The 25,183-nt window shown below is 41.2% G+C and overlaps 1 protein-coding gene across 2 annotated transcripts in view; it reads left to right on the forward strand.

Annotated features, from left to right (window-relative positions):
* Nucleotides 1–5,509: 5,509 nt before the first annotated feature.
* Nucleotides 5,510–25,183, forward strand: part of MLLT3 (MLLT3 super elongation complex subunit) — a 142,787-nt gene continuing 123,113 nt past the window's right edge. For both annotated transcript variants that reach the window (XM_050913192.1, XM_050913190.1), the window contains exons 1-2: nt 5,510–5,569; nt 6,111–6,291. In XM_050913192.1, the coding sequence (XP_050769149.1) occupies nt 5,558–5,569; nt 6,111–6,291 (193 nt within the window). In that variant the 5' untranslated portion in view covers nt 5,510–5,557. The remainder of the gene's footprint in view (nt 5,570–6,110; nt 6,292–25,183) is intronic.

Consider the following 25,183-nt stretch of genomic DNA (forward strand, 5'->3'; position numbering starts at 1 on the left):
ACAACTGTGTTTGAAACACTGAAGACAATTCACTGTGTCCAAGTGAGCTGGGAAACAGTCTCCTTTTTTGTGACATAAGACATATCTGCCTTGTGTAAGAAAATAATACAGAAAGGCAGCAATTCCTTTCAGCCATGTGTGGAATCACCAACAGTATAGCTATGAAATACGGGTCTTGTTAGGTTGGGTGCAATGCTGCACTAACACAGCTACGCTGCTTCCAGAGTTAGCTGTATATTGAACAGAAATGTTGACTCATGTTCCATCTAAGTCAGGGATCTGGGATCTGTGCATCACACTTCACAGCATGATGTAGGTATGTCTGAAGGTGTCTGAACATAGGGACTGGCGCCTACTGGGAAGCCTACAGCTACATCAGTTATTTCAGCAGACATAAAGTGTGCAAGCATTTTTAGCATTGCAGTAGCTGATTACATGAACCTTTAGGTAGTTAAATACCTTTAAGAACATGACCCAAATGTCTCTCATTTTCCAGCAGCTGTATAATTATTCCATGGTAAACTCTGTTTTAGCAGTACTGGATAGTACTACTAGAAAATTGCCTTCACCTTTGTAACTCTGTAGTTCTTTGAGCCAGGGTCTTTGCACTTTCATATGCACGTAATTGCATCCATCTGCCATAATGAGATCAAAGAATGTTTATTTTAACTGTTATTCCAAAATGAAGAAAGTAGTTGCACCAGTTTGTCACTTAACCAGCTCAAGATCGTTCTTTGATTCTGCTCCTGTCAGCCAAAGATTATATTTGGAGTTTGTGAAATGGATAGACTTTTAAATGGCTGTAATTGCATCACAACCCCTTCAGCTTGACTACAAATGCTATTTTTAATTTTTTTTTTTGTTTAGAAATCAACATTGCTTCACAACTGAGATATATTAAACAACTCCCTTTTCTTTTCCAAATTTGAGCCTGAATCTGCAGATGTTTCTAAGTAATCATTACTCAACTGAGTGGTCTCAGTTAAGTAGTTAAAAAGACTATTAGAATGAATAAAGTTAGGTAATAGAAGCATTTCTACCGTTACACTGATGTGCAATATAGGAAAACAGCTTGTATTGATTCAGTCCAGTTCTAAGTCAAGAGGAAAATATTTTTGTCTAAATACATAAGAAATAAAAATCGGCGTAGAGGACTCCAGAGGACTATCCAGCTCCATTCCTTCCTGTAGAATCCCCAGTTAGGGAGATGAATACGGAGTGTGAGTCTGTGCCAGAAAACTCACCCATTTAAGGGATTCTGGAAAACAGAATTGTCTCACTGGTATCTGTTAAGAATAAATGAATTTTCCGGTTACTGACAACCTTATTTCATCTTACTCTGAACCGTGACACAACCTAGAACTATCAAAGAAAAAACATCTCCCTTCAGTGGAAAACTTTTTTTTCTTCTTTCCTGTTTCTTCTATGGATGAAAATTAAAAATCCAGCAACCCTAATCATACAGTGAAGCGGAGATTACTTCTTGGACACCTTCTCTCTTGCTGAACAGGTCTGGATATCACCAGCTGTATTAGAGCTACTATTAAAAGCCTAATAGCTACTCTGTTTGCCTATGCTGTTACCAAAACTTGTCTTTTGAAGTGGCCTGAGTATAAAAGCTGTTCTGCTCATCTACACTCTAATTATGGTAAAACAAAAATGCCAAAGATACCATAAAGTATCAAGTGAACATACATTCAGGATCAGGCCCACTGTGACTTCTCTCTAGCTATAGCTATGGATCATTTGTGCTGTTATACAGAAGGAGAAATAAATTTAAACAGGCAGAAAGGTTATAATTATATTAAGTAGTAATGATTTCCAGAACAAACTTGGGAAGACTAATTCAAATCTTTGCAGAAGAAGAAAAACTGGAAGGAGGTGGACAAGAAGTAGAAATATTCCAACTTAGAGTAATGCTTTTATTTTTGCATTTGACTACTTTGATTGTCTGCCTTGTTCCTTCTGAGCCAAACAAAACTATGAGGTGACTCATACATAGAAATTGTCCATACTATTTTTTTCCATTCAAAATGAGCTGAAAAAAAGTGTTGTATCCTTATATGGTACCCCCATAACAGAACATAATTTATTACACAGAAAGGTGGTGTCCCCGACTTCTGCCCCAGAACAGGAAGCAAATATATTCTTCATGGTGTCAAACTATTATGTAAATAAGGAAGGAAAACACAAATAGGCAGTCGAGATCTTTGAAGAGTTGTCCAGAAATGTAGAGAGACATGATAAAAGGATTTACTTTCCAGCTAGCAAGATGTATTGAAGACAGGAGTTCATATATAATAGCATTTTGAACCACAGTGGTTCCAATATACATTTCCTTAATAAAATAATGCCTGTACCTGAATATTTCAGGGCAGCATTCTATAGTCCTCAAGTCTTAAAGTTGTGGGGGGTACACAGTGTAAAAAAAGACTCTTAGGGCTGATACTGCAGTCACTGGGTATGGAAATAATTCCATAGACCTGTTTAAGTAACGAATCTGTATCACAGAGTGTTTTTCTGCTTTCTGCATAATTGCTGTCATTAAGATAATATGTTCAATGCATTCAAAATATCTATGAAACTACATATGTACGAGCTCAATACCCACTGAGATATATAATTTTAGTTGCCTATGTTTAAAAATCATATAATCTTTGTGGACTAAATTAAGGTTTGCCTGTTACTAATTTAAGGACATTTGTCTAATTTTTTAAAGGCAATAATACAAAAGCAGAAATGTGCATTGGAATTGTCATAAAACATATGTTTCTGCCACACTAAGAATGGAGTGGTAGCACCATTTTGATAGCAGAGAAGCACATCTTCCATTTCTTCACTGTGAATTTTATGCTCAGATTGGCAGTGTAACGTGAAGTTGGAATGTAGGTGATGGGGAGGAAGGAAAGAAAGAGGGATGGTTTGGTAATTATTTAAATAATCATGCCCAATTACTACTGTAAAATCGTCAGTGCTTCAAATTTATTGTTGGAATAAGAATCAAACAGTATTTCCAGGAGTTGCATTGCTCGATAATGAAAGGTCACATACAGTTTAAGATTAAATATGTGCCAATAATGAGAGGCAACATACTTTTAGTGTATATATTATTGGTATTATTGGGAATGTGTTACACACTCAACTCTGCGCTAACATGGAAGAGTACATTGTGATTAGGCACCAAAAAATGAGCGTCTTCTGAACGGCAAAACCCCTCACTGACTCAAAAATGCTTAAGAGTCTGATTTCCAATGAAACCAAAGGGCTCTAGGCAGCTAAATGCTCTTGACGAGCTAGTCTCAGTCCTTACAAGTCCCTTACGTGACTGAACACTTGAGAAGAGCAGCTCAGTCACGGCAAAAATGAACCTTTCTAGGAGAAATGCTGGGGATCCTCAGCCTGCAGATGCTCTGTTCAGATGGGCCCTGACACCTGGAAGCCCACTGCATTAAGTGCAGTAGCAGTCCAACCTTGCTGTCCTTGCTCATGTGCATAGTCCTTACTCTAGTAAATAGCATCAGTATCTTTTTTTTATTTATCTTGCATGTACGAAGTTTTAAAGTTACCGGAATCAGCTTTGATGAGTTTATGAACTCAGCAGTTCTTATGCATGCTGGCTTGCTGGCTAGCCCAACACAAGATTAGTTGAAGATAGGTGAACTACTAGATCTGCATATTGCAATTTTAAAACACGGATATTCGTATACTTGAGGGGTTAATGTTAATAAATTTCAAGTCACATTGTAACTTGTGGAATTTTTGCAAATTTTATTCATCCTTTTGAGTTGTTAGTACTGATTTTATTAATTAAGGCTTACAACATCTGTAAGAAAAATAAGATACAGCTCAGTAGTTTTGAAGGCATTATTAAATTATGCTAGAATTTCGATAATGTGCGTTTCTCATTCCGAAGTGATAAGAGAGAAGATACGAATCGTGCATAGTTTTCTGGAGAGGTCAAATGAGGACATTAGTGCAAGGACTCCGTGCGCCATCTCTTGGTGAAATCTGGAACGCCCAGGGAGGGTGTTTCATTTGTGTGTGTGTGTGTATACTTCTCTTGAAAAGGATTGCTGTGCTGATTGTCGAATCATTGAGTTATAACTGTCATCAGAAAAGTTATCAAAAATGTAATTATCGAACAGACAAAAATAGTTTTCAGTGTGGCAAAAGTTACTGTAGACAATTTTGGGCAATTTTATGGCTGTCGGAAAATATTCATCTCACGAGCGTCAGTACCGTGATTTAGACATTCGCAGTAAATCAATTCCAGCTCCTCACTGGCATATTCCTGTAGCATGAATCAGCATGTTGTATCATATAGTACAGAAGGGATATGGAAATTGTTGGGGTAGTAACTGTTGTTTTAAAAGAATATCAGCCCGCTAACGGTAGAAATAGCAGTTAGTGCTACAAATATGTGTTACATAATCCCGAGTGTCATTTCCTGCCTGCTGCCCATCATCACTTGTCATACCTGTGCAATGAGGGCATTCCCTTCGTGCCTTCCTTGCTTTGTTTTTGCAAAAGGATTTATTGGAGGCTTTTCAGAAACGTTTGTTTGTGACGGTACACGAGACACGAGGTTTGGGGAGGAAGGTCCTTCTTTTAGCGTACCTTTGGCACAGGGAGTCCTTTTACTTAATTCTGGCCGGAGATCCCTTACAGGCTGAGGCCGGCAGGTCCCAGCAGCGGAAGGCGACGGGCGGGCGGTCTCAGCGTGTTGCCGTTTCCCACCTGTGAGGAGTTACTGGCTCTCGCCGTTGCTAACGGCGGATCCAAAGCACGGCGATCCGCGCTGCCGCTGACAGCTGGGGATCCCGCCCGCCGGCTCGCCCGCCAGCGCGCGAGCGGCTTTGCGGTGGGGGAGCGGGGCACGGCGCCGCGGCCGCTGGCGTGAGGAGAGGAGGGGAGGGCGGCAGCCTCCGCTGCGCGCCGCTTGCTCGCGCTCTCCTCGCTCGGCGTCGGCTGAGGAGAAGACCGCTACCCCGTTTCTCTTTTGTTCGTAGCTGTCCTTGCTGCTTCCCTTCCCGCTTCGGTACGGCGCCGTCGACCCCGCCCCCCGGCTTGGGGCGTGGCGCTGCCGGGGGCACGGTCCCCGCCCGCCCAGCCCGGGGCACCCGCCCCGCCCCGTCCCCCCGCAACCTGTTACTTTAAGGTCCGGCGGGGCGGGGCGGGGCCGGGCGGAGGGGCTCGCGGCTGTGCCGCCGCGCGCCATTGGCTCACCGCGCCACCCCGGCGCCCGCTCCCCCTCCGCACACTGTTATGCCTGTGTCTCGGTGTCAGCCTGGCGCGCATGCGCGGCGGGCGTTCATCCAGCCGGCGGGGCCGGGGCGAGCGCTGAGGCCGGGGCCGCCGCGGGCTCGGTGTGGTGCGAGGGAGGGGAGGGGGCGGAGGCAGGCAGGCAGCGGGAGCAGCGGGGCAGAGGATGTCCGCCGGCCGCCCGCCCGCCACTCCGCTGCACGCCCGCCGTCGCCTCCGCGTCTTCTTGAATTAGTGCTGCGGGGTGGGGGCGGGGGACAGGAGCGAGCGCCCCAGTGGAACCGGCGCCCCAGGCATGGCCAGCTCGGTGAGTACCGCGGACGCGCCGCCCCCGCCTCCGCCCCGCGCTGCCCGGCGGTGCCGGGTGCTCGCCGCCGGGAAGGGGCTGGCGTGATGGGGAATTTCTCTTTGCGTGCGGCTTGCCCTCCCTGCCTCCCGGCAGCGGCACGGAGCACGCACGCACCCGGCGGGAGGCGGCGGGTGTCGCCTCAGCCATGTTCCTGCCACCGCACTGGGGGCACCGAGCGCGGAGGCGCCGGGAGGGGGGACGGTGCGTCCCTGACAGCGGCCGTCGGCTGCCCGCGCCTGCAGGACGGCAGCGCGGGCCGGCGGCCGCGCCTCCCCGCGTCCTCCCGGTGGCAGCGAGAGCTCTTTTACGCCCTCGCCTGTGGGGCCGTTTTTTTGTTGCAGAGTTGCGGTGGTGCCTTTCTATTTTTGTTCCTCTCGCCGGGTTTGTGGTAGCGTTTTGTCCGTGCGTCCCCCCTCCGCCTGCGATGGGGCCGGTTCTCGCTCGGCCGCCCGCCCAGCCCCGCTTCCTCGGGCGCTCACCGGCCGCTCTCCCCCCGCAGTGCGCCGTCCAAGTGAAGCTGGAGCTGGGACACCGAGCCCAGGTCAGGAAGAAACCCACCGTGGAGGGCTTCACCCACGACTGGATGGTGTTTGTCAGAGGGCCCGAGCACAGCAACATTCAGCACTTTGTGGAGAAAGTCGTCTTTCACCTGCACGAGAGCTTCCCCAGGCCGAAAAGAGGTAGGTAGGGCCCGCCGCGGGCCGCCCCGACGGGACCGGCTTTCTGCCCGCGCCGCCGGCGGCCTCCCCGGCGCCGGGTGACCGGCAGCGCGGTCTCCCCCTTAGACGAGCGCTTCCCGGCCGGCTCGGAGCGGGCGCAGCTGACGGGTCTGTGCCGGTCTCCGTGGAGAACAAAAGCGGCCGTCAGTGCGGTTGTGGGCTGCCGGTGGCCCTTCTCCTGCTGTCCTTAGGGCTGCCCGGGGTCGGGGTCGCGGGGCTCCTTTCTGCCCCTTCCCTTGTCCCGCACTTGCTGCCGCGGGGATCTCCACTCGCGGCTGCCCGCGGTCCCGGCTCCCGGGCCGGCTCCTCCCGGTCTCTCACTTGTCAGTGGCACGGGGCTGGCTTCTGTCTCGGGGTAGGTCTGCACCAGAGGTTTTTGCCCACGTGTTGCTTTCTTCTGGCTGGTGTTGCTTTCTCCCGATGTACTAAATGTCTGACTGGGACAGGGATGCCTGAAAAGGTGCTCCTGCTCCAATTTTGGTACTTGAGTTTGGACTCCTCCAACACTTTGCTTTTTGCTTAGTTCTCTAGTTCATCGTCAGGGCTTCACCCTTTCCGAAGTACATGAAAACTTCTTGAAAGGTGTGTATGTGTGGTGCATATGTACCCACATAAGTTGGGCTGGGAGAGCTATAAGAAGCCTTTTGTTTTCAGGTCTGATTCCTGAGCACTTACTGTCCTGATTATTGTAGTTGGATTAGTAGAGGTAACAGTACAAATAAAAGAAGTGAGCAGGTTTATTTATCTATGCAGACACAATGGTTAGTAGTTATCTTTCATTTGATCTGTAATCTTTATTGGCATCTAGAACTCCTGCAGTTCCTTAGAACAACATCATCATAAATCCTGTCTGCTTAGAGCTAGGTGGGGAAAAATTGAATGCTGAGGGAGCAAAAGACAGGAAATTTTTCAGTGTTAAGATAAAAAAGCTTTTTTTGTGGTAAAAACACGTATTTTGATTTAGTGTTTCTCAGTTTGGAGATACCAAGCTGTGACTTTTTTGACTAATTTTGACACAATTATTGTGTTTCTTCTAGAATATTTTCCTTGCCTTAAGCAATGGAGTGTAGGAATTGCAGTATTTCAACTGCTGAGATTATCTTCTGAAGTATAAGCTATTAATTCCCTTTATTATCATAGAGTTGATAAATTTTTAAATCCGTTGTAAACCAGTGCAGTACTGCACAAACAGTATTCAGTGGATCATATGTAATACTGCAGTATTTCTGATTAATTAAATGGCCCAGATTGCACTGTGCAGTCTTCCTCCTGTTTTCTTCTATTTCTTGTGCAGAAAAACATGATTTTAAGTCAATCTAAATAGCTTGGCAGAGAAACTTCTGAGAACAGGTCTGAGTAGTCTAAATAGGTGATATAGCATTGTCTGTATTCAGTGAATTAGATGATGTATTGAAATCAGTGGTAGAAAGTACATTTGATACTTTGAAGCTGTGTCTGCATAGGGGGTGTTTGTGATGCTCTCTGCTTTTATTATCCAAGCTTTATTTATTTACTTCTTGTCTGGCCTCTGGGAACATGGCTCCGCAGCCCAGACTTGGGGGTTGGTTGCTAGATGTGATATGGAGCTTGCTAATAAGAATATATTTTAGGACTTTTGCAAGTGAAAGATACGTGGTTTGCCGCCGGGAGTGCTCTGTGTCTCCAGCTGCTGAGTTTAGTTATGCAGTCATTTAAGCCATTGTTTTAATGTGTTTATTTTGGGGTTTTATTTGTAAGCATCATTTTCATGATGTGGCAACTGCTGGGAAAGATGCCAGCTTATACAGCCTAGGAGGGGACTTGTCATACTGTGATTGCACATGACTTGGATTGTAGGAGAACACTGCAGCCGCTCCCATCCAGCAGAGTGTAAGCTCAGATGGTGAGCACTCCATTCACTTCTGGGCTTTGCTTAACCTCCTAAAACTACAGCAATGAGTGAAAAATAGATGCTGAGGAGATTTCAGGCCCCTGAAATCACAGCGGGAAGGATAAGCATTGTGCTGCCGAGAGTGATCCATGTGTGAATTATCTAGCATGTTTTCTGCTGTTCAGAAGTGTTTAAAAGAGTGGTGGTGATATCTGTTTTGTAAATGGGAGCATTTTGTTTGTAGGTTTTCTTGGCTCTATAAATCAGTGCTGTTAGTTTGATTTGACCTCAGATGGCCTTCAGGGTATCTTAAGTGTTGCATGTTTAATGACAATGATATGCTTGCTTGTAGTGTTAGTCAAACTACCTGTTTTCCATCACTTCCTCTGAAGTTATGTACTTTATTTTAGTGTAAGATAACTTACCACTTGGAGATACTTGGTCAGTTCTCAAAGTAATCCTGAGCCATGGGTTTAGCAAGCTGAAGTAGGTGTACAATGTTAATCAAAAGCAAGTATGAGTATCTGACTAGCCATAATAACACTTAGTTCTCTGGTAAGTGATCTTTTTACCTCTGGATTGATGCTGTGAATGGCTGCTCTAGCATGTATGCTTGCTAGGAAAAGTTTTAATTCATTAAGTCTATCTGTAGAGCTCATGGATTAATTTGAAAATAATAAATGAATAGGCTATCATAGGTGTTATTAGCTCATAATGTGTTTCTCTTGCTAGATCACTTTTTGTTAGGGGCACAGTCTTTCCGAACATCAAGGGGGGCAAGGGAGATGAACTATTTTCAGTGCATTTGCTTTGCATGTTTATGTGAATAGCTGGATAAACTGTCAGTTTGCTGGCTACAACTCTGGCTTTGCTTATCTGTTCTGCCTCTACTAGGGATTTTGGAAATGCTAGAGGTCGGTGGTGAGTTTGCAAAGGTGTGTCCAAGTGTTTGTTCTACTAATAGTTGCTGCAGAGCAAGCAGGGTTTGTATCCTGAAGTTGCATCAGTTTTAAGGTGGAAACATAGCTAGGAACAGTGTTCAGTTGTTGGAGCGCAGAGCAGATTGGTTTGTGTGTGTAGGGAGGAGGGGAAGGTGATGGTGACAAACAGGGTGTAGATAAGCTAGAGTGACCTAATAAAACAGTCTCCTTCATCTGTCACTGTGTCTCACCTTAAAAACTTGAGCTTGGCAGCGGTTTTATTGTTTTCCATTTGCCTTATGGTGACTGTTTCAGTTTATCGTTACATGGTGGAGCAGGTATTCACAGTGACTGGTTCCCCATACTTCCTCCCATTTAATGGCCTGCTCCTGCCATCTGACTTCTGTGAGTAGTTTCATAGGGGCTGGCTACAGGACTACTTGTCACATTAAAGAAAGTAAACTCATGCCCAGACTCAGTTTTGAGTAGAGTTTGCAAGACAAAAGCTCACTAAAATCATCATGCAATCACAAATACTGTTGTTTTCAAATCTTGTCTATTTCATGATGCTGATCTAATTTGGTTAAGAGAAGGCATGGAGAATTTCTGAGATTCTAGCTTTATTTCAAAGCATGTGTTGCTTACCTTCCATTATTCATGTGAAGAAAATAGTGCTGTGTATATAAGTGCCGTATTTTAAAGCATGTCTGTGGAACAAGATTTGTCACCAGGGTATGGTTAGTTTTGATCTGCTGCGATACTGCCTCCAAAAGAGGAGCTGTTGCTCTTGCCTGATAACGTGTCTATTTCTTTGGATGCTAAGCAATGTAGAAATATTTTCTTCCTCTTGTTACCTAATGAATGCTTGTGCTCTGCACCAACAGTCTGACTTACTATTTGTCTTACAGTATTTGAGTTGGGTAACGAAACATGTCTCTTGTATTTCAATGACTCATTCATTATAAGTACATGTCAAAAACTACATTGGAACTAGTGTGGCCTGAGTGGTTAAGTTTCTGTTGATTAGAAGTGCATTTTGACAAACTAAACTTTTCTTATAAAAGAAAAGGGTGGGCTAATATTTCTGTGCTAATAAGTTAGTCAATATGAAAATGGTGATTTGGACACTGGAATGTTGTAACTTAAAAAGTGGGAGGTGTTGCTTTCCCCTGCGGAGCTGAGGGGAACAGTGCTTACTGCATTTCATAGTTCAGGAAGTTTTACCATGATATGGCAAAGTGATGGAAGTGGAGCTGCTTGTTATTCTGTTATAGGATGGACCAAACTGTAACATTCTTCTAGAAAGTCCACATTTCCAGTATTGGTTGTTTTCATTAAAGTTGTCTTTTAGTGCAGAATGAGACTTTAGTAGACCATAACATTTTGAAATAGACCTAGCTACTGTAAAAGGTGCCGATGATTTCCTCCTAGTAAACATGTTCTTTCTCTTCTCATACGAAAGCTTTTCCAATTTTGTTCCTGCAAGTCAACTAGGCAATTTTTCTGAATAGTCTTCCTTAGAAAAGTTACAAAATCTCCTCTTCTGAATCCATTGTGTTGTTGGAGTCCAGTAAGGAGGAAGAAATTCTAGAAGATGCAGTCCCTATTATCACTGCCATTTTTTTATTTGTTTATTTGTTTTTTGAGATAACTTTGTCCCAGAGGCCATGGTATTTTGGGCCACAGCAAGGTAGGAATCTTTTGGCATGGGAAGCGTGGTGTGAAGGTCAGTGGCAGTGTGGGGTATGCCCTTCCTGGTGGAAGGGGCTGCCCTGCGAGCCCGCACAAACTCACGAGCTGACTTGAGTTCCGACATGCCACAGTGCTTGGTGACACAAGTTGTGTGAGCAGCACCCAGTTCTGCCTCTTCCACCCTCGGTGCACAGCAGTGTAGTTGCAGAGTGGAAACGGCATCAATTGCATCCTTCAGTTTGCTTGTAGGCTCTTCTTGGGAAAATGTATTTGTAGATGAACCCTAATAGAGTACGCAGGATTTTATTTACAAAGGGGAAGCTTCTTTTTGATTTAAAAAAAATAAATCTCATGGCTTTTTTTGTGCCCTATACACTACCTTGAAATGAAAAAATGCCAGTCAAATTCTGCTTCTGTGCATTTGGATTCATTGTACAAAAACTGAACTCAGTTGACTGTCAGTTGCTCAACTTGTGATGGACAGATTGATGCAGTTGCAAGATGTAGGTAGGCTCCTCCATGGAGATGTTTTGGCCTGCTGCTTTAAAGGAATGTTTAAATTTAGACAAAATTTTTTACAGTGACAGCTTAATCCTCTTGTGAAAGCACATCTCATACTATATTTTAAAACAGTCTCTAGTGATCTATATTTTGGCTGTAAAAATGCTTCATGAAGCTCCTTAAAAGTATTTATTGATAATATGCTGGCCAAGAACATCAATGAAATGTCTTAGAATGAACTTTGATTAGGAAAAATGATGCAGTTCTCCCCTGGTTACTCTGTGATTTTTTTTTTATTTTTTTATTTTTTTTAAATTTGCTTTTTGAACATTTTACTGTGTTAGGAGGCATATTACTGGAAGGGAAGGGAAACAAGATCCTTAATCTTTCCTTCCTTTCCTCACCCCGTTTTATTAATATGTTGACCGCAATGCAAACGCCACTGCTTTTAGTAGCTTGCATGTTGTCTTCTACAGTTTTGGAGAAAATGGCCGAACAATATTATCTCACTGTTCTTGCTTAATTTTTTTCTTTTGCTGATTTTTAAATACTAAGTGTGTAAAACAAACAAACAAACAAACAAAAAAAACAAACAAAAAACCCCACAACCCAAAACAAAAAAACACCAAAAACCAAACAAAAACCAAAAAAACCCCACAAACAAAAAAAACCAAACCAAAAAACAAACAAACAAAAACCCCAACCAAACAAGAATTGGTCTCTCCCTGCTCCATTTAAAGTCAGTGACAGACTTAACTCTATTAATTTTAGTACATTGAGTGGTGTGAGGATAGGGACCCACAAGCAGATTCCTACCATATGACTTGAGTTTTCCCTTTGTACCAACTAGTGCAGGCAGATGGTCAGGATCAATAAACAAGCAGTCAGTTTTCTGCTGGATATTTAGCTACAGTTGTAAGAACTGAGATTAATTGTAGGTCTGTTTTGTTTGAGGGTTTTTTTTCCCCTCTTAAATTTTGCCTGAGCCTAACCCTCTAGGTACAATAGGCATGTGGGAATTTCTTCTTCCATCAGTCTTATAGATACAGGTTTGATACTGTGCCTTTTTGGGCAGGTGTTGCTATTCTAGTTGCAAAATGGTTGTGTTATGGGGCGTGAATTTGCTCATCAGTGGATTTCAGCTGTGGCCAAATGAAACTTCTGATGTCTAGTGAAGAATTTCATTTGTTTAACAGTAAACTCTTGAGACTTAATGTTGCTACTACTTTAATAAGACGTTGAATAGCTTTGAGAGTACATACATGTTTTCAAGTGCACTTTCTAATTCAGCCCAATGCAAATCACAAGGGCATTTCACAGTTTTCTTTTTCGAAGAGTGAGAAGAGTTTGAATATAGGGAAGCTGTCAAGTTTCATCTTTACAGGAGTGCCATCAGTAAATAATTGGTGGCTTTGATGGTAAGATGCTACCTGGTATAGGAAAACCTGTTTCTAATAAATAATTTCCTCTCCCTGATGTGTCTCTAAAAATGATCACGTTTAATGTCAATGCTTATGCTTTATTTAGAACTTACAGTGTAATAAGGACTTGATTCCTAGATTGGGCGGTATACATCTGTTTTATGAGTATACAAATCTGATGATTCCTTTCCATCAGAAGTGATTTGCTGTCTGCAAAGACTTGCATTGCATTCAACTGAAATGAAGTTAAATGCAGACTGAAGTGTGACAATGGGCTCTTATGCTTGCTCAAGATATGTAGTGACTATACAGTCTGTAGTACCTCAGTGTGACAAGACATGCGAATAACAAGGCTGCTACACCCTCCAGTGTCACAAACTTACAGTTTTTAAAGGTTACTTGCACATTTTTTAATGTGGTTTTAATTGTGTGGTTTGTGTTCAATGTGTGCTTTTTTCATTCTCCTGCATGGGATGTCTAGTTTTGGCTAGATTTCCTCCCCCTGCCATTGTGTTTCTGCAAGGGCAAATGCTGATTTCTGTCAGAACTGCCAGTCAGTTCTGACTCTCATTTCTTAACTCTTAGAGATGAACCTAGGTTATTTATTTCACATTAAGTTAACTTTGAATAGCATTTAATTGCTAATACGGTATTTTTAGTTTTAAGAGGCTATGGTTACATCTTTCTAAAGCTACAATATTAATACTGTGTGATTGTAAATCTTCCGGATTTTAGATGGTAGGAAATGAAATGTAGTTTCAGGGCTATCGTCCACAAGACTTTTGGATAGCTGTAGAATAATACTCACTTGAAGTACAGAAAACCAGATTGTTGTGTGTAAGATAAGCTCTATCACTTCTTCAGTAAGATGAGGGGAAGATACCTCAAAAGGTTTAAATCAATAGACAGTTAAATCTGTTAGCAGTGATTTGAGAAAATGAAAACAGCTGGGTTGTTTGCTGTTTATTGTTGTTACTCTGTTTACTTCTGTGCAGTTTTTATTCTTAGAAAAACAGATATTTAAGAAATCTTTAAACCGCTTACTATTACAGGTTAGACAATCTGAACTGCAGGTATAATTTTGTCTGTTAAGATTTTTTTCAGTGCTGTATTAGTAAGCTGTAAAATCTTGGAAATTTGATTTGTGTTATTTTTTTTGTGGTACTGTTCAAGGTATGAAGGCTGTTCTTGTAACAATGCTGTGCAGTATGGTTAGGGTTGTTTTTTGGTGTGTTGGGTTTGGTTTTTTGGGGTTTTTAAATTCAGGTTTTGGGGAGAAATGTTGGAGAGGGTTATTCTGTCTTTTGTTCTGGTGGAATCTGTGGAAAAGACTGACAACTTGATAGTTGTAACCTGTAAAGCCTGTTGATAATGCTTGCAATAGGTGGGGAAAGCACAGATTAATTTATAAAGGTTTGGTCCAGAATTAAGTCTGTAGGCTGCTGCAGTTTGACTACATTAATTTTTGTGAGATTCTTATGATGGACACCTGCACTTTTAAACCAGCAGAAATTAGTTCATGTGTGATCATTCTGTTTCTTCCCTTCCCAGTAGTGATTGATAGGCATATATGAAAACAAAGGAGCAGTCAAATTCTAGCACTTCTATATGTTTGCATGAAAATTATGGTTTCTCATCGTGTCACAAAACACTTATCTTCTAATTGAAAATGTCGTTTGCTTTTTGTATGACTGTTGGCTTTTTGCTGTGCTTTCTAGTACATAAAGGGGAGGAAGAACAGACTGGTATTTAAAATATTTGTATGCTTACTTATAGATCTCTGTGTGGGAATTTATTTTAAAATTAAATGTATTCTACTGTGTACTATTAAAGGATACAGCTAAAATACCGATTTTTGCAATTTAGAAAATAATTTTTAAAAATGCACTGCTGGGTAAAACCTGTTGTTCAGTATCTGTTAAAAAAAATAAAATGGTTAACTTCTTTCTGGGGTGCCATTTATTTAAACGTTAGTGGACGAGACCCTGTTACTACCAGGCAGAGTCATTCGTCAGAGTTATCTCACCAGTATCCTTGCAGTGGTGCTCCTAGGCAGAGCATCAGTGCTTAACTCTCCCTTGTTTGCCAGCTACGAGCTGTATCATGCTGTTAATCCTGTGCTGAGTTCCTGCACTGGCTCTGGCTCTCCTGAGGAGTTCAGGTTTGTTTCTTTGAGCTCCCTGGATGAGCCCAGTGGTGCTGGAAGAGTTTGATTTTAAAATCTGTGGCACACTATGGCGACAGAGGTCTCAATAGCTGTAATATCATGTAAGTGATAGCTCAAATCTAATTTCTTTTAAATACAGTTCAGACCTTTTCTCAGCAGTTGATGCATATGAATTGCCTTTGTATGGCTTCAGTAACTTGTCTGTAATTCTATGTAAAAAAGCATATGCCTATACAGTAGGATGTGTGTATTTTTTCATATGGAATCTTGCTCAGGAGGGTAAATACCAAGATAGGTATTTCTGTTTTCAGATGGTTATGATGGCAGAGATTATAGTGCAAACTGCATTATTATACATAACAAAAAAAAAGCAGAGCTGAACAAGAAATGTGAGGTGGATTGATTTTGCTGATTACTGTTGGGATACTGAGTAGTTTGTAGTAAGTCTGAATTTACTATTTGTGCCTGCTGTTCTAAAGCTCATACAGAAGAACTCCACCCGGCTCAATGAGACACTAAACATTTTGCTTGTTCTAGGAAGAAGTAATGTGAACATAATATGTATCTTGAAACAGGGGTTGACAGGGTGTTCTGCATTTGTAGGCTTGTAAGGGAGATCGAGGACTTCGTATACTTAGAGGGAGACATTATTTTACCTTTTATGTGCTAACTTTAAAGGGCAAATGATCCAGAAAGGAATAATGCTGAGATTCAATTGAGACAAAACTACTTGATATTGTGGGCTGGAGGCCAGCAACTGTGGTGTTTTCCATCATGTTTGTGGGGAAAAAGGGCAGGTCCAAAAACGTTTGCTGTTACTCAGAGCAGCCTTTCTGGTAGTGGAGGGCAGAAGTTTTCTTGAGGAATTTTGATTGATAAGTATTAAATGGGTAAATAGCATTTGAATTCCTCTTGCAATCCAGTACCAGGCTCTATAATTAACAGAAAAAAATATTTGCACATTTCATCTTACATAATGTAAATTGAAGTGAATATTTTATTGAAGCATTTGGTAAAACCATTTACAGAACGGCTGTTTGTAAGTCATCACAGCACTAACATCATACTTTACTGAAAAGCAGGAGGGAGGTGGATTGAACTTCAAATCTTGTGTGCTCTCTGAACATGGAGATGCATGGGTCTGGCATAATATTCAAGGGCAGTTTTTTTAACTAGGATATTGCCTGATGATTTTTTTGTGGAGTTTTTTGTTTCTTTGGTTGATTTGGTTTTTTTTTTTTTTTCCTTTTGCTTGCCCGACCTGGGGGCACACCATATTTCTGGACACACCTGGTGACTTAAAATGGTTTAATATTATGGCAAGGAAAGACAAAACTGCATGAAAGAGTAAAGTATATTGAAATGTGTACGGTCATATTAGTGGGACAAAAATCGGTCTCAAACCTGTTTCTGTAAAAAGATCTTAATGAAAATGACTTTGTTAGAACTATTAAAAAAATACTTTGAAATACCCATAAAGCTGAAGAGCTTTCACTTTTAAAAGAACAGCACGCTCTTGCAATATTTTTTGAGCCAGTGTTGTGGTGTTTTGCCTCTGTGAGAAGGTAAACTTCTACTTGGGGGAATAAGTGGACACTAATAAGCACAGATTTGGTCTTCTTAGCCAGATCCAATGCCCAGCCTTTTCCAGCCAATATTCAGTTGCTGTCTTTCATTAGGGGATCACCGAGAAACTGGAGGTGCTGCTGGGGGTCCAGGACTTGTGTGTGGCGTGCGCTCGCTTGCCATGGTGTGCGCTCTCCCAGGGCTTGGGGGTTTTGTTTTGCTGACCACCGACTGAGCACGCGCTGTGCTCCAGAGCCCCGCTCCTATGCACCACAGGCAGCGCGTGAGGGAGCCTCCAGCGTCCTGCCCTCCAATGGATGGGCTGGCAAGGAGACAGAGCTGGATATCTACTACCAGTGGATAACCACACGAGATCCACGTTGGCGTTTTTAGGAAATGGGGAGGAAGGCTGTGGAAGGGTTTTGGTGCGTTTGAAGCCTGAACGCTGAAAGTATTTATGCAAATTGTTCCCTAAATTTAGTAGCTGACCAGAGGATGGAAGTACAGTTATACTAGTACAATTAACTGGCCTTGCACCCACCCCACCCCTCTCCCCCCTCCCCAACAGGTAAACTTCAGTCATCTCAAAAATAATGACCCATGGCAAGGAATAAAGACAGAATCTAATGATGAGAGTAATATCTAGAAAGCATATACATATGTTTTGAGAGAAAAAAAACCAAAAGGTGTGTTTTGTAACCATACTGTTTTGCTTAGATTTTTGTTTAAAATACACTCTTAGAAGAAATTTCTTTGTATGCTATACTGGAGTCAGAAAATATTATTCTTGTGAATTCCTCTGTAATATGTGAAGGTTCCTTATCTGTTTTGATGCTGTTACTGTTATGCCTCTTAGAACTGCAAAGGTCTGCTCTCATCTGTGATATAATTCCTGTACTGTTAAGAGTTTAAAGCTTTTTGACAGTCAAGTTATTTCTTTGCCTGGTTGTCACTAATTTGTCTAAAGTGTCTTAAGTAAATATGTGGTTTCTGTGAGTCTGTGAGTATTGTAAATGCTCCTGTTTGTATCTAGCAAATATTCCAGAACAGAAAGTCCAACTTCTTAAATTTGGTGAGGCTTTTCTTGCCCCTTTCACTTGAGCCAGGTTTTAGCCCAATTCTGCAGAATATTACTGTGATGTCTTCTCAGCAAAAAATATTTTACCCATAACACATAGTCTACTGAGTAATTCATTACAGTTAGGTTAATAGAAGCAGCAATATAGTAATACAATTGCACATCCTTATTATCTGAAGAATAAGGATACTTTAGGAAGTTTGACTTGTCAAACTATAAATTTTTTAAATATTTTTTTTGAGATTGGTCTTAGTGTGAGAACCAGTGTACTCCCTTGCTTAATAAAAAGGCAACTAGAACACATGAATGTATTCTCTGTCTTGTGATCTTAGCCTCTTCTGTCTGCTCTGTTTAAGTATGGGGAGGTAGCAGCCTTTCAACCAGTCTCTGTATTTACCTAGCATCCTTTCGTATAAAGATATTGGATTTTATTATTCTTTGGTGCTATTCTCTATAATGCTTCCCTAGATAGATTTTTAATTTTTTTTTAATAAAGGAAACTACTTACAGCTGACTGTTACAAATGCTGTAAGGTATTTGTGTGTAAATTACTGTGAAGCAACTCCATCCAAGTCCTTTGGGTGCCTTTGGCAGTCTTGTGCAAATACACTAAGACCAGCCCTTGAAGCTAAATCAAATAAGGTAGCCCAGCAACAGTAAAACACTTCAGCTTGCTTCTGCAGGCAGTGCTGTGCTGTCCTAGCACCGCTCTTCCAGTGGGTGGCTGGAAACACTGCGAGTTGCCCTGTCGGTCCTTAACGCAGTAGAGATGGTAATGAAAAAGGCTCCCTTGTACAGTGGTGCCCTGAAGTAGAACCTGCTTCCCCGCTGGGGTGAGTCGGAGATAACGCCAGGGAAGCGGCGGTAACCTGTGGTCTTCAAGCTGGACCCGGGCAGGCAGGTTGTTCTGTCTGAATCCAGTTACAGCACTTCTGTAGCTCAAACCTAATAGGAGCAAAGACCATTAGTGAGAGGGTAAACTTCAGAAACCCACCACAAACAAAAACACATATGTGCATGTGTGCACACACACTTTTAACAAATGTTGACTGTTTCATAGACATGGAACAGAGTTTTTATGTGGATTCTGTAGCTGTCCGACGTTTTAAGTTGAGATGCTATGTTGTACCTCCTGTGTTTGAAAGCCTGTGCTTTAGAAAACTGAAAGCATCTGTTGGATGTTGCAGTTAATCAAAGGCTGTTCTTAAAATGGCAGTCGTCAATTATTTTAGTATTTGGCTGTATTAGTATTTTCATATTTGGCTTTTATTTAGTATTAGGCTTTATTGTTAAATTTCGAGTCATCCCACACCGGAAAGATTATTTTTCACCTACGAAATTCTTTCCAAACAAACTAAATGTCTCAATTGAGTGTATACGAGAATAAAAGTTAATATTTGACAAAAATAAGGTTGTCAAACTGTGAATGATTTTTGTTTTCATTATCCTTTCTATTGCCTGGAAACTAAATAGCAACAAACTGGTTTCTATGAAGCAGATCTACATGACGTTACTTCCTTGAATTTTTGATATAATAAAGGCACAGTTAAACAACCACTGCAGATCTTGCAGGGTCTGTAGCAAAAGTGTAGTTGTATCAGTCTACTAATCTTAGTCTGCAGGGATATTTCCTTACATTTCTGTCTTAGTGGCTGAACTGCTAGATTGACATTTTAAGTGTACAGTCAAAATTATCTATCTGTGTTTCAGGTGGAATATTTAAATGGTTTTGCTTTCTTTTTTGTGTTTTGAGTAGCTTAAATCTGGGAAGATGTCAATTTGTGTGTCTAGACAATGGAAAATTTTACGTTTTGGTTTTAGTTTCTTCCTTCGTGGTCTGTCCTGAAGGACTAGATAATAGTAATTTCTTGATTAAGATCTAAACTAACCTCTGGTTTTTGAATGCATTTTTAATGATGCATTTGATATGTCAATATTAAGTAAAGCTATACAGCTAGCATGTCATCTGTAAGTGTGTTTATATGTATTGTAGTTTTAGAGTCATAACAACTTTTTTTTTTTTTACTTTAACAATAAGTGATTTTGTAATCTAATGCAGTGATTAGATCAATGTGTTTGCCTTGAGGCTTCAGTCACTTAATCTAAGCTCAGAAAATTTCTGAAACATTCTTTATTTGAAAATAAAACTATTCAATAAAAGAAAACTGGTATCTGTATCTTTGTATGAAAAACACTGAAGCAAATTAAGGGTGGTTCAGACTGGCATGCAGTCAGGCACTGAAGATAAGGCTTCTTCCTCCTCTTCCTCCTGCTCTCCCTAGCGTGTTGTTTTCTTTCATACATTTTATGCAGCCTGTTGTACTGTACATTAATCTTATATAACTGGTCTCTAAAGCATTTCTATAATAGTTTTCACAAAGCCGGTGTGGGGGCCCAACCATCTAACTGCAAATTAGGGACAAAATGCCTTCCAGCCATGGCCAGGTATGGGATTAAAAGGGTTTTTGCAACTTTTCCTTGCCAAAGTTAAGAATAGCAGACTTCATAAAAATTATGCAAAAGTCTAAATGATCATGAGAAGCATGTTACTTCAAAAGTGCCACAAAAGAACATGAGGAGGCGGAGAATCAGGAGAAGGCATGGAGTAAGGATTACTCTTCCTTTTCCGATTTTCACTTTAGTGACTAATTCTTTCCCTTGCTAGAGATCACCAGGTTGATGTCTGGTTTTAAAAGGAAGGATTTAAAACAAAATTACAGATTTTTCTTAGGATGATGCTAATTTTGTGCGGCACCTCTGGAGCTTGTGAATTTATTCTGTGAGGAGAAAAAATGTGACATGTGGACATGCGCCTTGTTTATACAAATTGTAACTCTAGAGAGACCATAATTCTGATTTAATATTGATTCTGTGTGTATGTATATTTGTGTGTGCCTGCTCACAGTAGGAATTGCTGGCAAAATTTTTTTTAGCCTTCCGCCAAAAAACAGCAAGCACTTAAAATAAGCAGAGTTTAAAGGTGTTTTGGATTTTTTTGTGTGTCTTTCAACCAATGCGAATTATATTACTCTGATAATGTTTTCCTTGGCCAACATGGAAGTTTCTCTTGTGCAAAGAAATGTAGTCATCAGTCTGAAATTTGTTCAGTTTCATCTGTCTTAAATTCCAGGTCACTTAAGAGGCAAAAGCATTGCTGGTGTTATTTCAAGGGATTATAGTGGTGTCCCCTTGCCTCTCTTGGAGATGTTTCATGGATATCAGAAACCATGTTGGTCCAGCAAGAACTAGCTCCCCCTGCTTACATGAGGGGAGGACCCTTTCATAATATAAATAATAACACAAAGATAAATCCTCAGGTACCTGTGATAGTTGACTTTCAATGTATTTGTAATTTGTTAGTAGCAATATCGGTACCTTAAAGGGAGAGATAATATTTTTGGTTCCTCTGCATGCTTAGGCAGTTTCACCATTTCTCTTTACTATTTATGATTATTTCGCACCCCTTTCTTTGCCATCCACACAAGAAGGGGTGAGAGCTGAATGCTTAAGCAGGAAAATGCGCTTCCCAGCTTGCAATAAGTATTGGGGAATCGGAGGCAGGTGTAGTATGCTCTATGCCCCGCTTTCTCAAGTTGTCTGTATCTCTGCCTTCTGTGAGGCAGCGTTGATTTAAACTGTTGCTGTATCTTACCTGTTCGTGTTTGTTCTAAGTCCCTTTCCTTTCAAATATAATCATCCCAGTGTTAAGATTTTGGTGTGTTCATGTTTGAACGTGTGGGAATTGAAATGCTTTATTTTCCCTCTGTGTCTTCTGGAAATTAAATTTTTAGCATTGCCCTAACATGGCTTTGAAGCCCTACAGGCAAGCTGGGATATCAAAGGGCTACAGGAATTCAGCCATAATTGTTTTATGGCTTGCCAGAAATCAGACCTATTTGTATAGGTAGCATAGAAAATAGCTGTGATTTGACAATTTGGTGCCATTTATATCCACCATAAAAATAATAAAAAAGTTAAAGGGGTATTTTGGAAGCAGGAACTAAGCTGTAAATACAAATTGCTTCTCCTTTTTCTCAAAGGAACAAAAAGGAAACAGGGTTTAGGAAGCTTTTTATTGAAGCAAAGTTAACAAGGACCCTGTGTACTTTAAGGATATTTAACACTGTACTTGCACTTTGAAATTGCACATTTGCTTGTTCCTTTAGTACAAGATCACATTGTCCAGAATGTACAGATTAAAAAGGACTTAATTACTAATAAGTCAAAAGGAAAATTAATGCAAACTTACGCAGCAGCATGAGTAAGTAGTCCAAGTGACCTCACTTCTGGAAAGTTGGATGTAGTTCATTTTTCTGTTGTGAGTATAAGCGTGATGCCCTTGCTGTCTTCTGGAAGTCTTACTCCGAATTACTTGTCCAGGTATTATTCGTGACTTAACAGTTAAGTGTGCGGACCTGAAGCTCTAGTTGGATACTTTCTCAGTTGCTTGGAGAAGCCATCTTGGAAATGCATTTGTGTCCTGTTTTCAGCTGGGATACAGTTAATTTTCTTCCTGGTAGCTGTACAGTGCTGTGTTTTGGATTTAGTGTGAGAATAATGTTGATAACACACTGATGTTTTTAGTTGTTGCTAAGTACTGTTTTTACTGAATCAAGGATTTTTCAGTTTCCCATGCTCTGCCAGGAAGAAGGCTGGAGGGGCACAAGAAGCTGGGAGGGGACACAGCCAGGACAGCTGACCCAAAGTGGCCAAAGGAAAATTCCATACCATATGACATCATGCTCAGTATATGAACTGGGGGAGTTGGCTGGGAGGGGCGGATCGCTGCTCAGGAACTAACTGGGCATTGGTTGGCGAGTGATGAGCAATTGCATTGTGCATCACTGGTTTGTATATTCTAATTATTTTAGTATTATTATTGTAACTTTACTATTATAATTATCATTATTATTATTTTCTTCCTTTCTGTCCTATTAAACTGTCTTTATCTCAACCCATGAGTTTTGTTTTTTTTTTTTTTTTTTCAATTCTCTCCTCCATCCCACTGGGTGGGGGGGAGTGAGTGAGCAGCTGCATGGTGCTTAGTTGCCAGCTGGTGTTAAACCATGACAGTTGGCAATCTTATTTGAAAACCAGGGATTAGGAAGCACTAGATCCACACAAGGGAGTTTTTGGGTGTTCTGCTGCTTTCCAATATGTTGATAAGCATCTGGTGACAGTAACTTACTTGCATTTGCCTTGCTTTTCACTTGGCTGTACAGAGTACTGTGAACATGTGAGTATGTTTGGGGTTATCCCAGTGCCCTTTGTAGGGGAGCGAAGTAGGGAAGAAGTGTTCTCTGAGATATTGTTCAGTGGCTTGTGGTAATAGCAAGTGCTGGAAGACCATCTTTTCTTAGATAAAAGCAGCATTTAAAGAGATGTGACTTGGCGTTGGCACAAATATCAGGTAGGAGAACCTGTTACCATGTTTCCTTACATGTCTAAAGAGATGTGGAACTGCAGGTCAGTTGGGAAAGTAACAAAACCAGTTCCTAACTGGGGAAAATTCCAGTACTTTAAAAATACAGGGGCATCAAGGCATTAGTATTGCTCAAAGTGAGGACTGTTGAGGTGCTTAGCGTTTAGCTGGCAATAGTCTCTACTCTGTAAATAAGGCAGAGCATGTTCAAGGCGGTGCAAGGAAGAAGTGCTCCAACTTAAAAATGGAAATTTGAGACCCAGAAAAATGAGTGACCCAGTACACCACGCTGAGCATAGCAGAGGCTAGTAATTCAGCTCCAGCACTCTTCCTTTTGTTCATCTAGGTGAGCCTGCTGACACCCAAGCTATTTTTATAGATTAGGCACACCTGATTTCTTTGTCCCTGATGTCTTTCTGGTTCTTGAAAGTGCTGCTGTCTATTGGAATGTTAATATCATCTAACAAGCAATGAAACTTCTGTTTGCTGTTGGACTGCACTTAATGTATGAACAAGGTTTGGCACCTCTAATACTGGCCTGCCCTATGCAAATCTCACAGTATTCCTGTTAACTCTTACTCTGAGAAGGAAGGAGATTTTTATGTCAAGAACTAATGCCATTCTTCCTGCTACCCGGGGCACTCGCATCACTAAAAAGACTGGTTTCTTTATTAACATCTCGGCTATCTTTGTCTTTTGGTATCTGGAGATGATTGAACACTTTAAGCTGTGGGATTTGTCTTAAATTCATTACTTCTAGATCTATTAATTTAAAGCTGTTTGCTCTCAATGGCTTTTAGGTTGTCTGGTTATACCCTTAGTTGGTTTCCAGCTTTCACATTGATCTGTTAAATAGAAGAAACACTTTAAGATTTGTGATTGAGCTTGTCATATAGATTGTGTTTTTTTCAATAACTAAATCTTTCTTTGAAGACACAGCTATTTCTTCTCAGTTTATGAAGTTTGTTTGAACGTTGCCTCCTGACTTGAGTTGCCTTGCTAACATCTGTAATTTGCCCTGGCTGATAAATGTCTTCCCTCTTATAAAGCAGTGCTCAAGTTTCAATTCTTGGACTTCTCACTGAGCTAACAGTGTCCTTGCTGGGATGGGATTATTCAAAAGTAGCTGGTGAGGATTTGGATTCTGTGAGCTTTGTATGGCACTGAATGCTTATTCTATTTCCTTTTTGAAAAGCTTTGCCAGAAATGGAAACCATACAGTGATCCAAGATGAAGGCCAAATAGGTGGTGACCTCTATGCAATGAGATGTGAGCAATTGCAAAACTTACTATATAGCTTGAATTGTAATGTGATAGCCATTCAGACTGTGTCTTCTGAGCGTTAGCGCTTTAAGTAACTTGGGTGCAACTTGGCAATGCGGTTGTTTGTGCATTGTGTAGCTTAAGTTGTTTTCGTTTCTCATCTCGTTTACATTCTAAATTGATAACAAGTCTTGCAGTTGTGGAGCAATGAAAGAGTGGAGACTTTGGATGTATCTCGAGAAGCTTTCAAACTTGTGGCACACTAAAGTCAGCTGGCATATGAAGGGGGACTCTCCAGCTGTCTGTTCTAACATGAACATGGCTATAGCCATTTGACTTTCAACAAGTTCCTAGTAATAAATATGTTTGAGATCTTATTTGGGTCATGTCCTGAAATGGAATTCACTTAAAAGGTGGTGTAGTTCATTGTGATTTGTAGGCATCTCTGACCTGTAGCAAGTCCACTGGAGAAGAGGATGCACATCTGCTGCCTGTCTTCTGCTCTATGTGCTCATGTGGTCTCATGTGGTTGCAGTTTTCCCCTCTTTCCTCTTTGTGTAAAGAGTGGCCAAGGAACTGTACACAGTATGTGGTAGGTGAAGTGCCTTTTTGAATTTTCCATTCTGTACAGTCCCCATTCTCAGCTTCTAAACCAGCAATATTGTGGCATTTCTGTTTATCGTGGTCTCTGTGCACTAGTTGAGGCACCCAGAGGAGTTTATTTTCCATTTGCTAGTATGTGTTATCCTGCAGGTGCACACACATTGTAGTTCTTGTGGAAGAATCTGAAGTGCATCCGTTCTTATTGTGAGGTCTAAGAGTGCCTCAGAAGCTTTAAATGGTAATGGATCCTTACAAGAGGTCTTGTTTGTACCACTTCTTTTAACATACTACTGCGATGTCATTATTTCCTGTGTAAAGTTTATAGCAAAAAGGAACGTGATCCTTTTTAA

Source organism: Gymnogyps californianus, chromosome Z (assembly GCF_018139145.2).
Source record: "Gymnogyps californianus isolate 813 chromosome Z, ASM1813914v2, whole genome shotgun sequence".
Classification (NCBI taxonomy): domain Eukaryota; kingdom Metazoa; phylum Chordata; class Aves; order Accipitriformes; family Cathartidae; genus Gymnogyps; species Gymnogyps californianus.